General features: G+C 44.7%; 1 protein-coding gene and 1 long non-coding RNA gene across 3 annotated transcripts in view; one reads left to right on the top strand and one right to left on the bottom strand.

Annotated features, from left to right (window-relative positions):
- LOC142666212 (uncharacterized) overlaps window positions 1–15168 on the bottom strand; it is a 94506-nt gene that overhangs the window by 21885 nt on the left and 57453 nt on the right. Inside the window, exons 33-40 of the mRNA XM_075846192.1 lie at window positions 14723–15156; window positions 14438–14641; window positions 14224–14349; window positions 13971–14141; window positions 13726–13830; window positions 13348–13443; window positions 13121–13252; window positions 12659–12669 (exon numbers count right to left, since the gene is read on the bottom strand). Coding sequence (XP_075702307.1) covers window positions 12659–12669; window positions 13121–13252; window positions 13348–13443; window positions 13726–13830; window positions 13971–14141; window positions 14224–14349; window positions 14438–14641; window positions 14723–15156 — 1279 coding nt within the window. The remainder of the gene's footprint in view (window positions 1–12658; window positions 12670–13120; window positions 13253–13347; window positions 13444–13725; window positions 13831–13970; window positions 14142–14223; window positions 14350–14437; window positions 14642–14722; window positions 15157–15168) is intronic.
- Window positions 1–15168, top strand: part of LOC142666403 (uncharacterized) — a 60311-nt gene that overhangs the window by 29509 nt on the left and 15634 nt on the right. The window lies entirely within an intron of this gene.

Genomic DNA, 15168 nt, shown 5'->3' with positions numbered 1-15168 from the left:
AAGGCCCAGTTCACAGAGTTTTTGGGCCTTGATATTGACTCGGACACTGTGTCAGAATCAGCACCAAACAACTTCCAAAACCGCCTCCCATTGATATAATCTGAAATCAATGGGAGCCAGTCGCGGAAAAAAGAAAAAGCAGCACGTCCTTTCTTGCCGCTGTTCCGCCTCTGACCTCCCATCGAAATCAATGGGGGGCAGAAAATGCCTTTTTCGCTGCGTTTTTTGTCTGCTGTCCTCAATCGCCGCAGGCAAAAAACGCGGCAAGATAGTGTGGGCAGGTCAAAATCTGCCTAAAAATTCGGTGCGCGGTTCCAGACGGTCGCGGGTGCACGCGCGGGTGGTCGCGGGGGCGTGCGGTCGCGGGTGCGCGCTCGCGGACGCTCGCGAGTGCGCACGCGTGGGAGTTTGTGGGTGCGCGCGATCGGTCGCGCAGGCGGGCGGTGTTTGACGGGCCCGCAGCTCACGACATTCTTTTGGTGAAAAAAACGGGCCCCATTGCAGTGGCCCTTTTTTTTTTTTACCCAAGGCAAGTTGCTGCATTTTTCACTGCGTTTTTTGTCAGCTTTCCTCAATCGCCGCGGGCAAAAAACGCGGCAAGATAGTGTCGGCAGGTCAAAATCTGCCTCAAAATTCTTTAAGGAATTTTGAGGCAGATTTTTTTCTGCCTGCAAAATACTCTGTGTGAACAGGGCCATACTTAAACAGCACTTTGAGACACTTTACTCACTGTGTCAGAAGAGCTGCTGGCTCCCACTGCAGTCCTCGTCAGGCGATGTCTTCCAGGCGATGTCTTCGGTACAGACGTCCAGTCCTTCACCTCCAGCCAGGCTCCAGGTAAGTTGTGTCCATGTGTGTCCGCGGTTGCGAGCGCCCGGGCTGTCGCGGGTGCGCGCTTTCGCGGGTGCGTGCGCTGGCGGCCGTGAGTGCGGGCCTTTGCGGGTGCGTGCTCGCGGATGCTCGCGAGTGCTCACGCGCGGGAGTTTGTGGGTGCGCGCTGTGTTTCACGGCCCCCATGACGAGAGGGGGGGCCGCAGCTCACGACATTCTTTTGGTGAAAAAACGGGCCCCATTGCAGGGGCCTGTTTTTTTCTACCAAAGGCAAGTCGCGGCAGTTGCCGGGCCCCCCTTTCAATTAGGTTTGGCCGGGCCCCTCACATCAGTACCCCTAATACCCCCCTGACGGCGGCCCTGTCTATGAGGAAAACAACTAGATCAAATGTCATTTCATTTTTTTTTTCTTTAAGACCTTTCTCTTTTCCCAACTATACGATGTGTTCTTGTGAAAACTTTATTTAAAGGGGTCGTTCACTTTGTACAATCCTTTTTTGTTAGAAGGATCATCTAAAGATTAGCTGACCACAAGAGTGTCCTGCTGCTGTAAATCCTAGACGTAATATTCAGTTTCCCTGCAGCGCCACCACAGGAAAAATTAAGCATTACACAGTGTCCTTTCGTATCAATCTCGTTTGTGTAATACAGGACCGGACGGGTCCTCCAGAGAGATGGAGACTCTTTGTAGTCGCTCTCTATTCTGGATAATAGATAAGGGTCCTGAACAGGTACCAACCCTCTCAGAAGTCCCTATCGCGGAATATAAAAAATTGGTTTTCTAACCCTCTTTAATATTGTTTCTTAATAGTGAAGAGAAGAATCGATTTTTAATAAATGACTATTTTTTCATTACTTTTTGATTTAGGCATCACGCAATACAGTTTTAATTGCCAATTCCTTAACTCAATTCTCTACATGTAATTCCTGGATCTACTAAGGAAACTGCGGCGGAGTTTATGTTATTCATATTATTACAAATTTTTTAATGAATTTTTTTAATTTAAAATTACAATTCAAAATGATTAAATGATAAAGTTGGATTACTGAATTTAGGAGAAGATAATGGCTTTAGTCTAGATAATTCGGGGCAGATTCACAGAATTCTTGCACAGGTTGTGCCAAAAAAGTACATGCAGTGCGCCAAACTTATTCTGGGTTACACTTATTACGCTGTTTTGAGGCGCGGCTAAATTGATTAACCACGTGCAAATTTTTGGGGTGCTGAATATTGGTGTAAAGTATGCAAGACGGCAGGTGACTTAGGAAGCGTGCAGCATGTCCCTCACCTCCGTGCGTCTATACGTGGTGTTGATTTGGATGCTGGAGAATTTATTTTATTTGAAGTAACCCGTCTGGCAAAATGCACCAAACAGTGTGCGTCTCTGGGATTCATTTGGAGCAGAATCTGCCGTCCGGTCTAGCTTTATCTTGTCTACATTTAGGACAGAATTTGTAATTCTCACACAGTATTTTTTAGGGTATTTTTCGTACTTCTGTTATATCAATTAAAATAATTTGTCCTTTTTTTTTTATTGAAATATTTTCTATGTGAGTTCAATCTTTGCTATAAAAAAAAATGGACAGAAATATCTTGGGAAGGGATTGCCAAATTCCGTCTGCGCTGTGAGTGACAGAATTTATTCTGGGCAAATTACCATAAAGGGAGGGGCAGGGGTCAAGAGGGAAAACTTTGACCTAGGAAAACCTGAGATGATGCTCCTACAAAAATGACTTGTCCATATGTTGTCGTGGAGCCGCAGCAAATGACATCTGTTAATGGCCAACACCAGTAAAACGACCGCCGCGTCAACACTTCTCCAGCTGCCGGTATTACATCCAATATTAATGACCAAATATAGATTTCATTATAACTGCGATTACACAGGATGATGAGTGTATATAAGAGGTCTGGACGCAAAGTGTTAGTCCCCTCCACAGCCCTGACTCAAGAGGTAAGAGAGACCACTTCTCATCGTCACCGCGCTGTATCCGTCATAGAAGAGGGCGTAATAACGTGCAGTAGTATTATAGAGTAATGCGTCGGTTACTGAGTAGTAATAGAAGAGGGCGTAATAACGTGCAGTAGTATTATAGAGTAATGCGCCGGTTACTGTGTAGTAATAGAAGAGGGCGTAATAAGGTGCAGTAGTATTATAGAGTAATGCGCCGGTTACTGTGTAGTAATAGAAGAGGGCGTAATAACGTGCAGTAGTATTATAGAGTAATGCATCGGTTACTGAGTAGTAATAGAAGAGGGCGTAATAAGGTGCAGTAGTATTATAGAGTAATGCGCCGGTTACTGTGTAGTAATAGAAGAGGGCGTAATAACGTGCAGTAGTATTATAGAGTAATGCATCGGTTACTGAGTAGTAATAGAAGAGGGCGTAATAAGGTGCAGTAGTATTATAGAGTAATGCGCCGGTTACTGTGTAGTAATAGAAGAGGGCGTAATAACGTGCAGTAGTATTATAGAGTAATGCATCGGTTACTGTGTAGTAATAGAAGAGGGCGTAATAAGGTGCAGTAGTATTATAGCGTAATGCGCCGGTTACTGTGTAGTAATAGAAGCCGCATTGGTCATATTGACATATTTAGGTTCTCTTATTTGGGTTTCCTTTTTTCTGGACATCGAGCAGTGCCCGTTACTGGTTGGCGTGACTGCATTGCTCTACCGTTTGTTTATTTGTGTTACCCTGGTTTACGTAAAACATTGATCCTTTCCGGATACATTAAGGGAGATATTAGTTACAACGTTCCCCCATCTACATTCCAGACTAAACCAACAGAACAGGGACGTAGTTAAAAAGAGAAATACGGGAAAAGTTACAGAATTGCACAGAGTGGCGAACAATTGGCCGTAACGGGCTGATCACGCCATACATGCATAGTTTCATCCAACATATGGCTGAAAATATCCAATATGATCTATCACTTTTTCGTCAGACATTGGTTAACTGTCGGCCATCACAAGCGATGGTTCATATATAATAGTAAAATGGTGATTGACTGAAATGATGGAAATCGGCCATTTTGGGCAACTTTTCTTATGTGTATGGCCAGCTTTACAATATCTGTCAGCCGCCATTCCTCCTGACTCCCCCATATACATGCATGCTCACTATGCGTTTTTTATTGGAGAGAGGAGAATAAGCCACTGCCAGACGCCTTTACCCCCTCCAGGCTCTTCTAATGCCCTCCAGACACCACTAACCCCTCCAGACTCCTCTACCCCCTCCAGACGCCACTAACACCCTCCAGACACCTCTAACCCCCTCCAGACTCCTCTACCCCCTCCAGACTCCTCTACGCTCCTCCAGACGCCTCTACCCCCCTACAGACTCCTCTAGCCCTCTCCAGATGCCTCTGCCCCTCTCCAGACTCTTCTACCCCCCTCCAGACTCCTCTACCCCCCTCCAGACTGTTCTAATCCATTCCACACTCCTCTGCCCCCTCCAGACTCCTCTAACCCCCTCCAGACTCTTCTACCCCCTCCAGACGCCTCTACCACCCTCCAGACTCTTCTAATCCCCTCCAGACTCTTGTAATCCCCTCCAGACTCCTCTAGCCCTCTACAGACTCCTCTGTCCCTCTCCAGATTCCTCTGCCCCTCTCCAGACTCCTCTACCCCCTCCAGACTGTTCTAACCCTCTCCAGACTCCTCTACCCCCCTTCAGACGCCTCTGCCCCTCCCCAGACTCCTCTGCCCCTCTCCAGACTCCTCTAACCCCCTCCAGACTCTTCTACCCCCTTCCAGACGCCCCTCTGCAGATGCCTCTACCCCCTCCAGACTCCTCTGCCCCTCTCCAGAAACCTCTACCCACTCCAAACGCCCTCTGCCCCTCTCCAGACGCCTCTACCCCCTCCAGACGCCTCTGTCCCCCTCCAGACGCCTCTACACCCCTCCAGACGCCTCTGTCCCCCTCCAGATGCTTCTGTCCCCCTCCAGATTCCTCTACCCCTCCAGGCTCCTCTAACCCCTCCAGACTCCTCGAACCCCTGCAGACTCCTCTAACCCCTCCAGACTCCTCTAACCCCCTCCAGATGCCTCTAACCCCCTCCAGATGCCTCTGCCCCTCTCCAGACTCCTCTGCCGCTCTCCAGACTCCTCTACCCCCTCCAGACACCTCTGCCCCTCTCTAGACTCCTCTACCCCCTCCAGACTGTTCTAATCCCCTCCAGACTCTTCTAACCCCCTCCAGACTCCTCTCCCGCCTCCAGACGCCTCTGCCCCTCTCCAAACACCTCTACCCCCTCAAGACGCCTCTACCCCCTCCAGACGCCTCTACCACCCTCCAGACTCTTCTAATCCCCTCCAGACTCCTCTAGCCCTCTCCAGACTCCTCTGCCCCCTCCAGACTCCTCTACCCCTCTCCAGACTCCTCTGCCCTTCTCCAGACTCCTCTGCCCATCTCCAGACTCCTCTAACGCCCTCCAGACTCCTCTACCCCTCTCCAGACTCCTCTGCCCTTCTCCAGACTCCTCTGCCCTTCTCCAGACTCCTCTGCCCATCTCCAGACTCCTCTGCCCCCTCCAGACTGTTCAAACCCTCTCAAGACTCCTCTGCCCCTCTCCAGACTCCTCTGCCCGACTCCAGACTCCTCTGCCCTTCTCCAGACTCCTCTGCCCATCTCCAGACTCCTCTGCCCCCTCCAGACTGTTCAAACCCTCTCAAGACTCCTCTACCCCCCTTCAGACTCCTCTGCCCCTCTCCAGACTCCTCTGCCCGACTCCAGACTCCTCTAACCCCCTCCAGACTCTTCTAACCCCCTCCAGACTCCTCTGCCCCCTTCCAGACGCCCCTCTGCAGATGCCTCTACTCTCTCCAGACTTCTCTACCCCTCTCCAGACTCCTCTACCCCCTCCAGACGCCTCTACCCCTCCAGACTCCTCTACACCCCTCCAGACGCTTCTGTCCCCATCCAGACGCTTCTGTCCCCCTCCAGATGCCTCTACCCCCTCCAGATTCCTCTACCCCTCCAGACTCCTCTAACCCCCCCAGATGCCTATGCCCCTCTCCAGACTCCTCTGCCCCTCTCCATACTTCTCTACCCCCTCCAGGCCCCTCTGTCCCCCACAGGCCCCTCTGTCCCCTCCAGACTCCTGAAATCTAAGATGTCTGACCCTCCTTTCCCCCGACACCTGCCATTGCGGCAGGGTTGGGACACCCCCATACACATTAGATTATTGGACACTCCCACAGAGATCAGCAGGCTTAGCCAGTTCTGATCGGTGTATAGGAGCCCTTAGGCTCTGTTCACATTTGCGTAGTGGCTTTCGTTTATAACGGAAGCCTCGATGCAGTGCCAGATCCACCATAAGACGGACGACTGGCAGCGCCCAACAGACCCAAGCGGGGTCCAATGGAGTTCCATCATTTTGTCCATTGGTTTGACGGCAAGAATAGTCCTGCATGTGTGATCTGACGGAATTGGCAATAAGGCCTCTGACACAAGTGGGAACGGATCAATATTGTTGTAGAAGACGTCAATTCTCTGGATGCAAAAATCAACGCAAACTACAGCAAGTACGTCACAATAGTAAAACGGTACGATAAACGCGGTACAACGTATAGACTTTACTTCCTTCCGTACACCACCTCATGGCTGTGTCCTGACTAGATGAGTGCAGGGTAGAGATCCATGTGTACATATATATATATATATATATATATATATATATATATAGTTTAGACGATTATGACTAGATCTGTATGTATGACTGCTTACCTAAATATGTCAGAGGGCAAATTCTGTACACAAATCCGGATTGTTTCTATCTAATGTCTGTGTATCATCTATCTATCTATCTATCTATTATCTATCTCATATCTATCTAATATCTATCTCATATCTATCTATCTATCTATCTATCTATCTATCTATCTATCTATCTATCTATCTATCTATCTCATATCTATCTATCTATCTATCTATCTATCTCTATCTCATATCTATCTCATATCTATCTATCTATCTATCTATCTATCTATCTCATATCTATCTATCTATCTATCTATCTATCTATCTCTATCTCATATCTATCTCATATCTATCTATCTATCTATCTATCTATCTATCTATCTATCTATCTATCTATCTATCTATCTATCTATCTATCTATCTCTATCTCATATCTATCTCATATCTATCTATCTATCTATCTATCTATCTATCTATCTATCTATCTATCTATCTATCTATCTATCTATCTATCTATCTATCTATGTATCATCTATCTATCTATCTATCTCATATCTATCTATCTATCTATCTCATATATATCTCTCATATCTATCTATCTCTCTAATATCTATCTATCTAATATCTATCTATCTATCTCTATCTCATATCTATCTATCTATCTCATATCTATCTATCTCATATCTATCTATCTATCTATCTCATATCTATCTATCTATCTATCTCATATCTATCTATCTATCTATATCTATCTCATATCTATCTATATCTATCTCATATCTATCTATCTATCTATCTATCTATCTATCTATCTATCTATCTATCTATCTATCTATCTCTCATATATAAATCTATTACATATCCATATGGCTATCTATAGTTTATCCATCTAGTGTTCAGTTACATCCTGCTCTGTACGGATAGCACATGGCTCTTAGATGTTTGTCACCTTTCATCTTCCGCATTCATGTCGTGAGAGATGTTTAGCATTTCATAGCTTCTTAAAGAATAACCCTAAAATAATGTTCTACAACCAGTGCCTTCCAGCACATTCTATCCCTTGGCGAGCGCTGGTATAGCCCATAAGCATGGCAGAGTACAGTGCCACTTGGTGACTAAATATCCAGTCTACATCTTTAATAAGATACGGTGATACGTACGGGTTGGCCAGAATTAGAAAAGGGGTCTGCTCTTTTCTGTTTCAGGACAGTGCCACTCAATGGACTGCGTCTAGCATTACATCTCACATCTACACGAGTGACTACTAGACACGGCCCATGGATAAGAGCGGCGCTGAAAAGAAGAATAGGAGATCCTTTTATCTAATTCCGGACAAACCCTGTAAATCTGTAATCACAAAACCACATTGGATATAACGGGGCAGGAAATATAGAACTGGAAGGTCAATACAGATCTTCTCATGGACTGCATGGTATATAATCATTGCTTTTATGTTTTATAATATATATATTAACCCTTTCAGGACCAAGGGTCATCAATGCCTCAATGACCAGCCCCATTTTTTCAAATCTGACGTGTCACTTTATGGGTTAATAACTCTGGAATGCTTTTGCCTATCCAAGCGCTTCAGAGATTGTCTTCTCGTGACATATTGTACTTTATGTTAGTGGAAAAATTTGGTCAATAAATTCATAGCTTATTTGTGAAAAACACCAACATTTAAAGAAAATTTGCAAAAATTATAATTTTTCTAATTTTAAATGTTTCTACTTGTAAAACAGATAGTAATACCACACAAAATGGTTGCCTTTTAACATCCCCCATATGTCTACTTTATATTTGCATAGTTTTTTCAACATTCTTTTATTTTTCTAGGACGTTACAAGGCTTAGAACTTTAGCAGCAATTTCTCACATTTTCAAGAAAATTTCAAAAGGCTATTTTGTCAAGTACCAGTTCAGTTCTGAAGTGTCTTTGAGGACCTTATATACTAGATAGTCCCCATAAATCACCCCATTTTAAAAACTGCACCCCTCAAAGTATTCAAAACAGCATTCACAAAGTTTATTAACCCTACAAATTTCATTATTTTTTTTTGCCGAAATTCATGTGTAATACATTTTTTTCCTGTAACGCAGAAGTTTTACCAGAGAAACGCAACTCAATGTTTATTGCCCAGACTCTGTAGTTTTTAGAAATATCCCACATGTGGCTCTAGTGTGATAATGGACTGAAGCAGCGGCCTCAGAAGGAAAGGAGCACCGAGAGGATTCTCCTTTTTATTAGAATATATTTTAGGCACCATGTCAGGTTTGAAGAGGTCTTGTGGGGCCAAAACAGTGGAAATCCACCAAAAGTGGTTTTGGAAACTACAAACCTCAAGGAATTTATCTAGGGGTATAGTGAGCATCTTGTGGTCTTTTGCTATATTTACTGGAATATGTCTATGGAAAAATATAAAAAAAAAGTTAATTTTTACAAGGAATAAAGACTAAAAAGCACCCCAAAACATGTAAAGCTATTTCTCACGATTACAGCAATACCCCATATGTGGTAATAAACTGCTGTTTGGACCCACGGCAGAGCTCAGAAGGGAAGGAGCGCCATTTGGATTTTGGGGCGCAGATTTTGCTTGGTAATAGTTCTGCGGGGTTTTGCTGGTATTTCAGTTTATAATGTGGGGGCATATGTAAGCTGTGCGCAGTACATCAGGGCATAATAAGAGGGTATAATAATGCGGTAAATAAATAAAAATTCATAGATGTGTTTGGCCGGTGTCGCACTGATAAATGGTGGCCAATCTTACCCGCTTTTGGACACTCTGCACAATTTCTGTTGCTATATTCTGAGCGCCATAACTTGTTTCTTATTTTTTCTCCACCGGAGCCGTGCGAGGGTTTATTTGTTACGTTACAATCTGTCATTTTCATTAGTACCATTTTAGGGTACATGTGATTTTTTGATCACTTTTTATTCGATTTTTTGGCAAGCAAAGTGACAATAAAAACATTTTGACAATGTTTTCTTGTCCTTTTTTTTATGGCATTCACCCTGGCCTATAAATGACATTTTACTTTATTCTGCGGGTCGATATGATTACGGTGATACCATATGGATATAGTTTTTTTTATGTTTTGTGGCATTTGCGCAATAAAAATCACTTTTCTATAAAATTATTTCTTTTTTGTGTCACCATATTCTGAGATCCATAACTTTTTTATTTTTCAGCCAAACAAGCTGTGTAAGGGCTTGTTTCTTTGCGGGACGGGTTGTAGTTTTTATTGGTATTATTTTGGGGTACATGCGAATTTTTGATCACTTTTTATTCTATATTTTGTGATAATGGACTGAAGCACCGGTCTCAGAAGCAAAGGAGCACCGAGAGGATTTTGGGGTCTCCTTGTTATTAGAATAAAAATAAATAAAGATGACCCAAAAATAGTGATTCTGGCATTGTTTTTTAATAATTTTTTGCGGTGTTCACCGTGCGGGAAAAATAATATTGTAGTTGGGGTCGTTACGAACGCGGTGATACCAAATATGCGTACTTTTTTAACGGTTTATTTTTTCCTATAATAAAAGACTTATAGGAAAAAAAGCATTTTTTGCTTTTACACTTTTATAAAACCTTTTTATTACTTTTTTTTTTTTACTTGAAGACCTGCAGCACTAATGGCGGCTATAATACATTACACTACCTAGGTAGTGTAATGTACTACAAACTGTCAGTGTGATGCTGAGTGTCACACTGACAGGAAATCTATGAGGACCAGCTGGTCCTCATCGGTTTCCGTGCATGGCAGACCCGGGGGCTGTTGTATGGTCTCCGGTTTTGCCATGCAACCGATGGCAGCACCCTCAATCGGTCCTCGGGAAAGTTTGTTGTAGCAACAAACTTTCCAGTTCGTTGCTACAACAAACATTCCCTGCGATCACATGATCGGGACCTGAACCAATCTGGTCCCGATCATGTCTCCGGGACCAGAGGCAGGGGTTAACAGTGCAATCCGGGTGTCAGCACTACTCTGAGACACCTGGATCGCGCTTTTAACACCCACTGTGAATTCACGTCGGCGCTGCACAGGGCCCAGCAAGCGCCGACGTGAATTTACTGTGGGCGGTCAGGAAGCAGTTAGCAACGGTGATCATATTCTCTGTAGCCGAACCAATCGGTTCGGCTGTCAGTGAGCAGGTTGCTGGGGAGCCGCTGACACTGACACAGCCGGCGTCTGAGCGCTTTTCACAGCGCTATGCCGGCTGGAACAGAGATCTGTATATTCACGCCCTGGCAACTCGGGGTATGTACGAAAAGGACGTGTATCTACAGATTGTCGGCATGAAAGGGTTAAATGTGGGCGTGATCAAGCTAGAATGTGATTGGATCAGGGAGTAATAGGGTGGAGCAAAGCTGCATTCTGCTTTTGGAACGTCCAATAGAGGGCAGTACAGACTCCCCTTACTATCTCTGAAAGAAGAGAGCGCCTCCTAGTGACAGGAAAAATATTTGTGCATACAAGTCTGTTTATTTGGGGGGGGTTTGACGGGGGCCTAGGAACTTTTTGGACATTGGTTTCTGTGAATTTCTCTGAAATGCTTTTCTATTGGCTCATTGGTAAGATATATGTAATAAAATCAGAGATACTGATGCAAGCCATTGACTTGACTACGGGGTGCACTTTTTTTAGTGTTTGTATGATATATACTGGGTTGGTTTGATCTCTCTTTTCTTTTAATATTTATTGAACATATAGTCTTTCTACTTGGATTCTTTTTTAGAAATGTAACCCATCCAAAATGTAACGTATGAAGCATGACTTGGGCCCCATGCACACGACTGTAAAAAATACGCAATACGGTCGGTAATTACGGACCCGCCCAGTTCTATTGGCCACTGAAACTTTTCCGTATCGATACGGATAGGTGTCCGTGCCGTAGAACCGTGCCGGGAATTATGGAGCATGTCCTACTTTTCGTTTTTTACGGGCCGTGCTCCCATACTTTGTGCTCCCATACTTTGTGCTCCCATACTTTGTGCTCCCATACTTTGTGCTCCCATACTTTGTGCTCCCATACTTTTACGGTGCCGTGATTACGGGCATGGCCGTATGCATGAGGCCTAATATGGTAGGTAGTGACGGTAGGTAGTGACGGCTGGTAGTGATGGTAGGTAGTGACGATAGGTAGTGACGGTAGGTAGTGACGGTAGGTAGTGACGGCAGGTAGTGACGGTAGGTAGTGACGGTAGGTAGTGACGGCAGGTAGTGACGGCAGGTAGTGACGGTAGGTAGTGACGGCAGGTAGTGACGGTAGGTACTGACGGTAGGTACTGACGGTAGGTAGTGACGGCAGGTAGTGACAGTAGGTAGTGACGGCAGGTAGTGACGGTAGGTAGTGACGGCAGGTAGTGACGGCAGGTAGTGACGGTAGGTAGTGACGGCAGGTAGTGACGGTAGGTAGTGACGGTAGGTAGTGATGGCAGGTAGTGACGGTAGGTAGTGACGGCTGGTAGTGACGGTAGGTAGTGACGGCAGGTAGTGACGGTAGGTACTGACGGTAGGTATTGACGGCAGGTAGTGATGGTAGGTAGTGACGGTAGGTAGTGATGGCAGGTAGTGACGGTAGGTAGAGACGGCAGGTAGTGACGGTAGGAAGTGATGGTAGGTAGTGACGGTAGGTAATGATGGTAGGTAGTGACGGTAGGTAGTGATGGTAGGTAGTGATGGTAGGTAGAGACGGCAGGTAGTGATGTAGGTAGTGATGGTAGGTAGAGACGGTAGGTAGTGATGGTAGGTAGAGACGGTAGGTAGTGATGGTAGGTAGAGACGGTAGGTAGCCCCTTTGATTAAAAACAATAGATTATATACGTGATCTCCAGGCCCCACCCCTGAGTAACTATCAACCAATCCTCAACTGGCTCCTTCATTCTGAGGCGCAAGCCTGGCAGATTCTTACTCGTATCTCCCCTATGTGTAAATCTACAGATGCACGACCATCCAATGATACAGATTTTTGCCCCTAAAATTGAGGAATCCCAGAGATAAATTATTATTCTTTACAATTTTATTTGCACCTAGAGCTAAACATACAGATTTAAATACATAAGAGCATCACAGCCGAGTCCATATTATATGAACGTCTTCTGGGAATCACAGTGTCTTGTTTACTCTTCTGCTTTCTGGAGTAAAAAAAAGAAAATCGGTATGAACACCAGTACATGGAAGGTACCTCATCATTTCTATGGCCAATGCCACGCCTGAAATTAAACTTCAATAAACTCATCAACCAAAAGGGTCTTCACAAGAAAAGCAATTCACTCAAGAACTCTGTCCACCCTCTTTCTAAATATCTCATCTTATCTGTTGTCCCTGTTCTGAAGGCTCCTTGTCCACAATCGTGAATCAGAAGGTCTTCCATGTGCCCCAAGTCACACCCTGACTTGCACTGAGGATAGTCCTTCTGAAGGAGCACTCCCGAGGTACCAGGAGACTGAACATGGACTCTGGTCCTTTGGAGACTACAATAAATCTCAACGTTGGTGGATTTTTATAAATATGTCTTGCAAAATGAATATTATATAGGCCTGATTAATACTCATTTCGTGGTGGCTCCGAGACCTAACACCTCACCTTGCCGATGTCACGGCTCTTGGCTCGGAGTTTGTTGACCTGAGATTCTGCAATGTCAGCACGTTCCTCAGCCTCCTCCAGCTCGTGCTGAGACTTCCTGAATCTGGACAGATGGACGTTGGCTTGTTCCTCCTAAAATATTAGATCCGGATTTAGTTTTTTTGGGAACGTCTTCTCATATTTTGTGTTCTTCATCCATGGATGGTGTCTGTAGGTTTTATACTTACAACATCTTCAGACTGTCTCTTGTAAGCTTTGACTTTGATCTGTAACTTGTCCACTAAGTCCTGAAGCCTCAACACGTTCTTCTTATCCTCTTCAGACTGTGAAGTGAAAGCATGGAGACATGACATAGCTGTGGTCTACCGACTTCATACAAACGGTTCTTTTTGCATTTAACCTTCCGAATTCCGTCTGCGCTGTAAGAAATTCCACCTACCTGTAGAACCTGTGGCTCCTTCTTCCATATAAGATGATAATATAACATTTTCTAGCAAACTAATTCCTGTAAATGTTTACACAGTTTAGGGAGATTTTAAAAATTGTCCCGAGTGACCTCAGGAATTCCTGGAAATGCAATGGCCTACGTCAGGAGATTTACAAACCTGGTAGGTCAGTTCTTTGACTCTTCTCTCAAATTTACGCACACCCTTGATAGCATCAACGCTCCTCCTCTGTTCTGCATCCAGCTCATTTTCCAGTTCACGCACCTGTAATACATTACAAGTATCAGAATTGTTTTGTAAAGGCAAATCGTGGCTTATGGACCATAGACATCCCAACGAGCTGGATGACATTGATTTAGTATATACCGTGGGTATTTTAAGTGTATCACACAACATCGACTCACCCGGGCCTCCATTTTCTGCAGCTGCTTCTTGCCACCTTTCAAAGCCAGTTGCTCGGCTTCATCAAGACGGAGTTGAAGGTCCTTCACGGTCTGCTCAAGGTTCTTCTTCATCCTTTCAAGGTGAGCGCTGGTGTCCTGTTCCTTTTTCAGTTCTTCAGCCATCATTGCCGCCTGACAAAGTACAAGGTTAGGGAGTGTTAATAAAAATAATTTTTTCTTTTATTACATTATTTGGTTGAGTATGAGCGCTCACATCTGTGATGGCCTTCTTGGCTTTTTCATCTGCATTCCTGGATTCTTGGACGGCCTCCTCCACTTCATTCTGTAGTTGAGAGACATCCGCTTCCAGCTTCTTCTTAGTGTTTATAAGGCTGGTGTTCTGGTAGGAAAAAAAAGCAATTAGTATTGAATATTCTTCTTCACAATTATTGATCAACATTTCTGAGGAGCCATTATGTACTTCTCACCTGGGAGTGGAGCAGCTGGACGCGCTCAGTGACGTCCAGGAGCTCCTGTTCCGCCACCTTGCGGGCACGATCCGTCTGTTCCAGTGCAGACCTCATCTCTTCAATCTCTGCAGCCATGAGGTTGTTCCTCCTTTCAGAGATAGCCAGTTGTTCCTTTAGGTCTTCATTTCCTCTAAGTGCATCATCAAGATGCAGTTGGGCATCCTTAGTAGAAATTATTCAAAAAGTTACCCAATTGGCCATATTGTCTTAAATTGAGGTTAGATTCGACATTAAATATCTCACCTTCAGTAGTCCCTGTATGTTCCTGAGTTGTTTCTGGGCCTCTGCGGCCTGGCGGTTGGCATGGCTTAATTGGATCTCCATCTCATTAAGATCTCCCTCCATCTTCTTCTTCAGTCTCAGAGCGTCATTTTTGCTTCGGATCTCGGCATCCAAAGTGCTCTGCATGGATTCCAAGGCTCTCTGGCTGTTTCTCTTGATTTGCTCAATCTCTTCATCTTTCTCAGCAATCTTTCTATCAACTTCAGACTTCACTTGTGTCAACTCAAGCTGTATCCGGAGAATCTTGGCCTCTTCATGCTCCAGTGATGCCTCCGCTTCCTCCAAGGATGACTGAAGTTCAGACTTCTCCTGCTCTACTGTTTTCTTAGCCTTCTCCAGTTCGTGAATAGTTTTTCCCGACTCTGCAATCTGTTCTGTCAGGTCTGAGATCTCATCTGAAAATAGTA

The sequence above is a fragment of the Rhinoderma darwinii genome, chromosome 13 (genome assembly GCF_050947455.1).
Source record: "Rhinoderma darwinii isolate aRhiDar2 chromosome 13, aRhiDar2.hap1, whole genome shotgun sequence".
NCBI lineage: Eukaryota > Metazoa > Chordata > Amphibia > Anura > Rhinodermatidae > Rhinoderma > Rhinoderma darwinii.
This window is presented reverse-complemented; position numbering and strand designations above follow the sequence as displayed.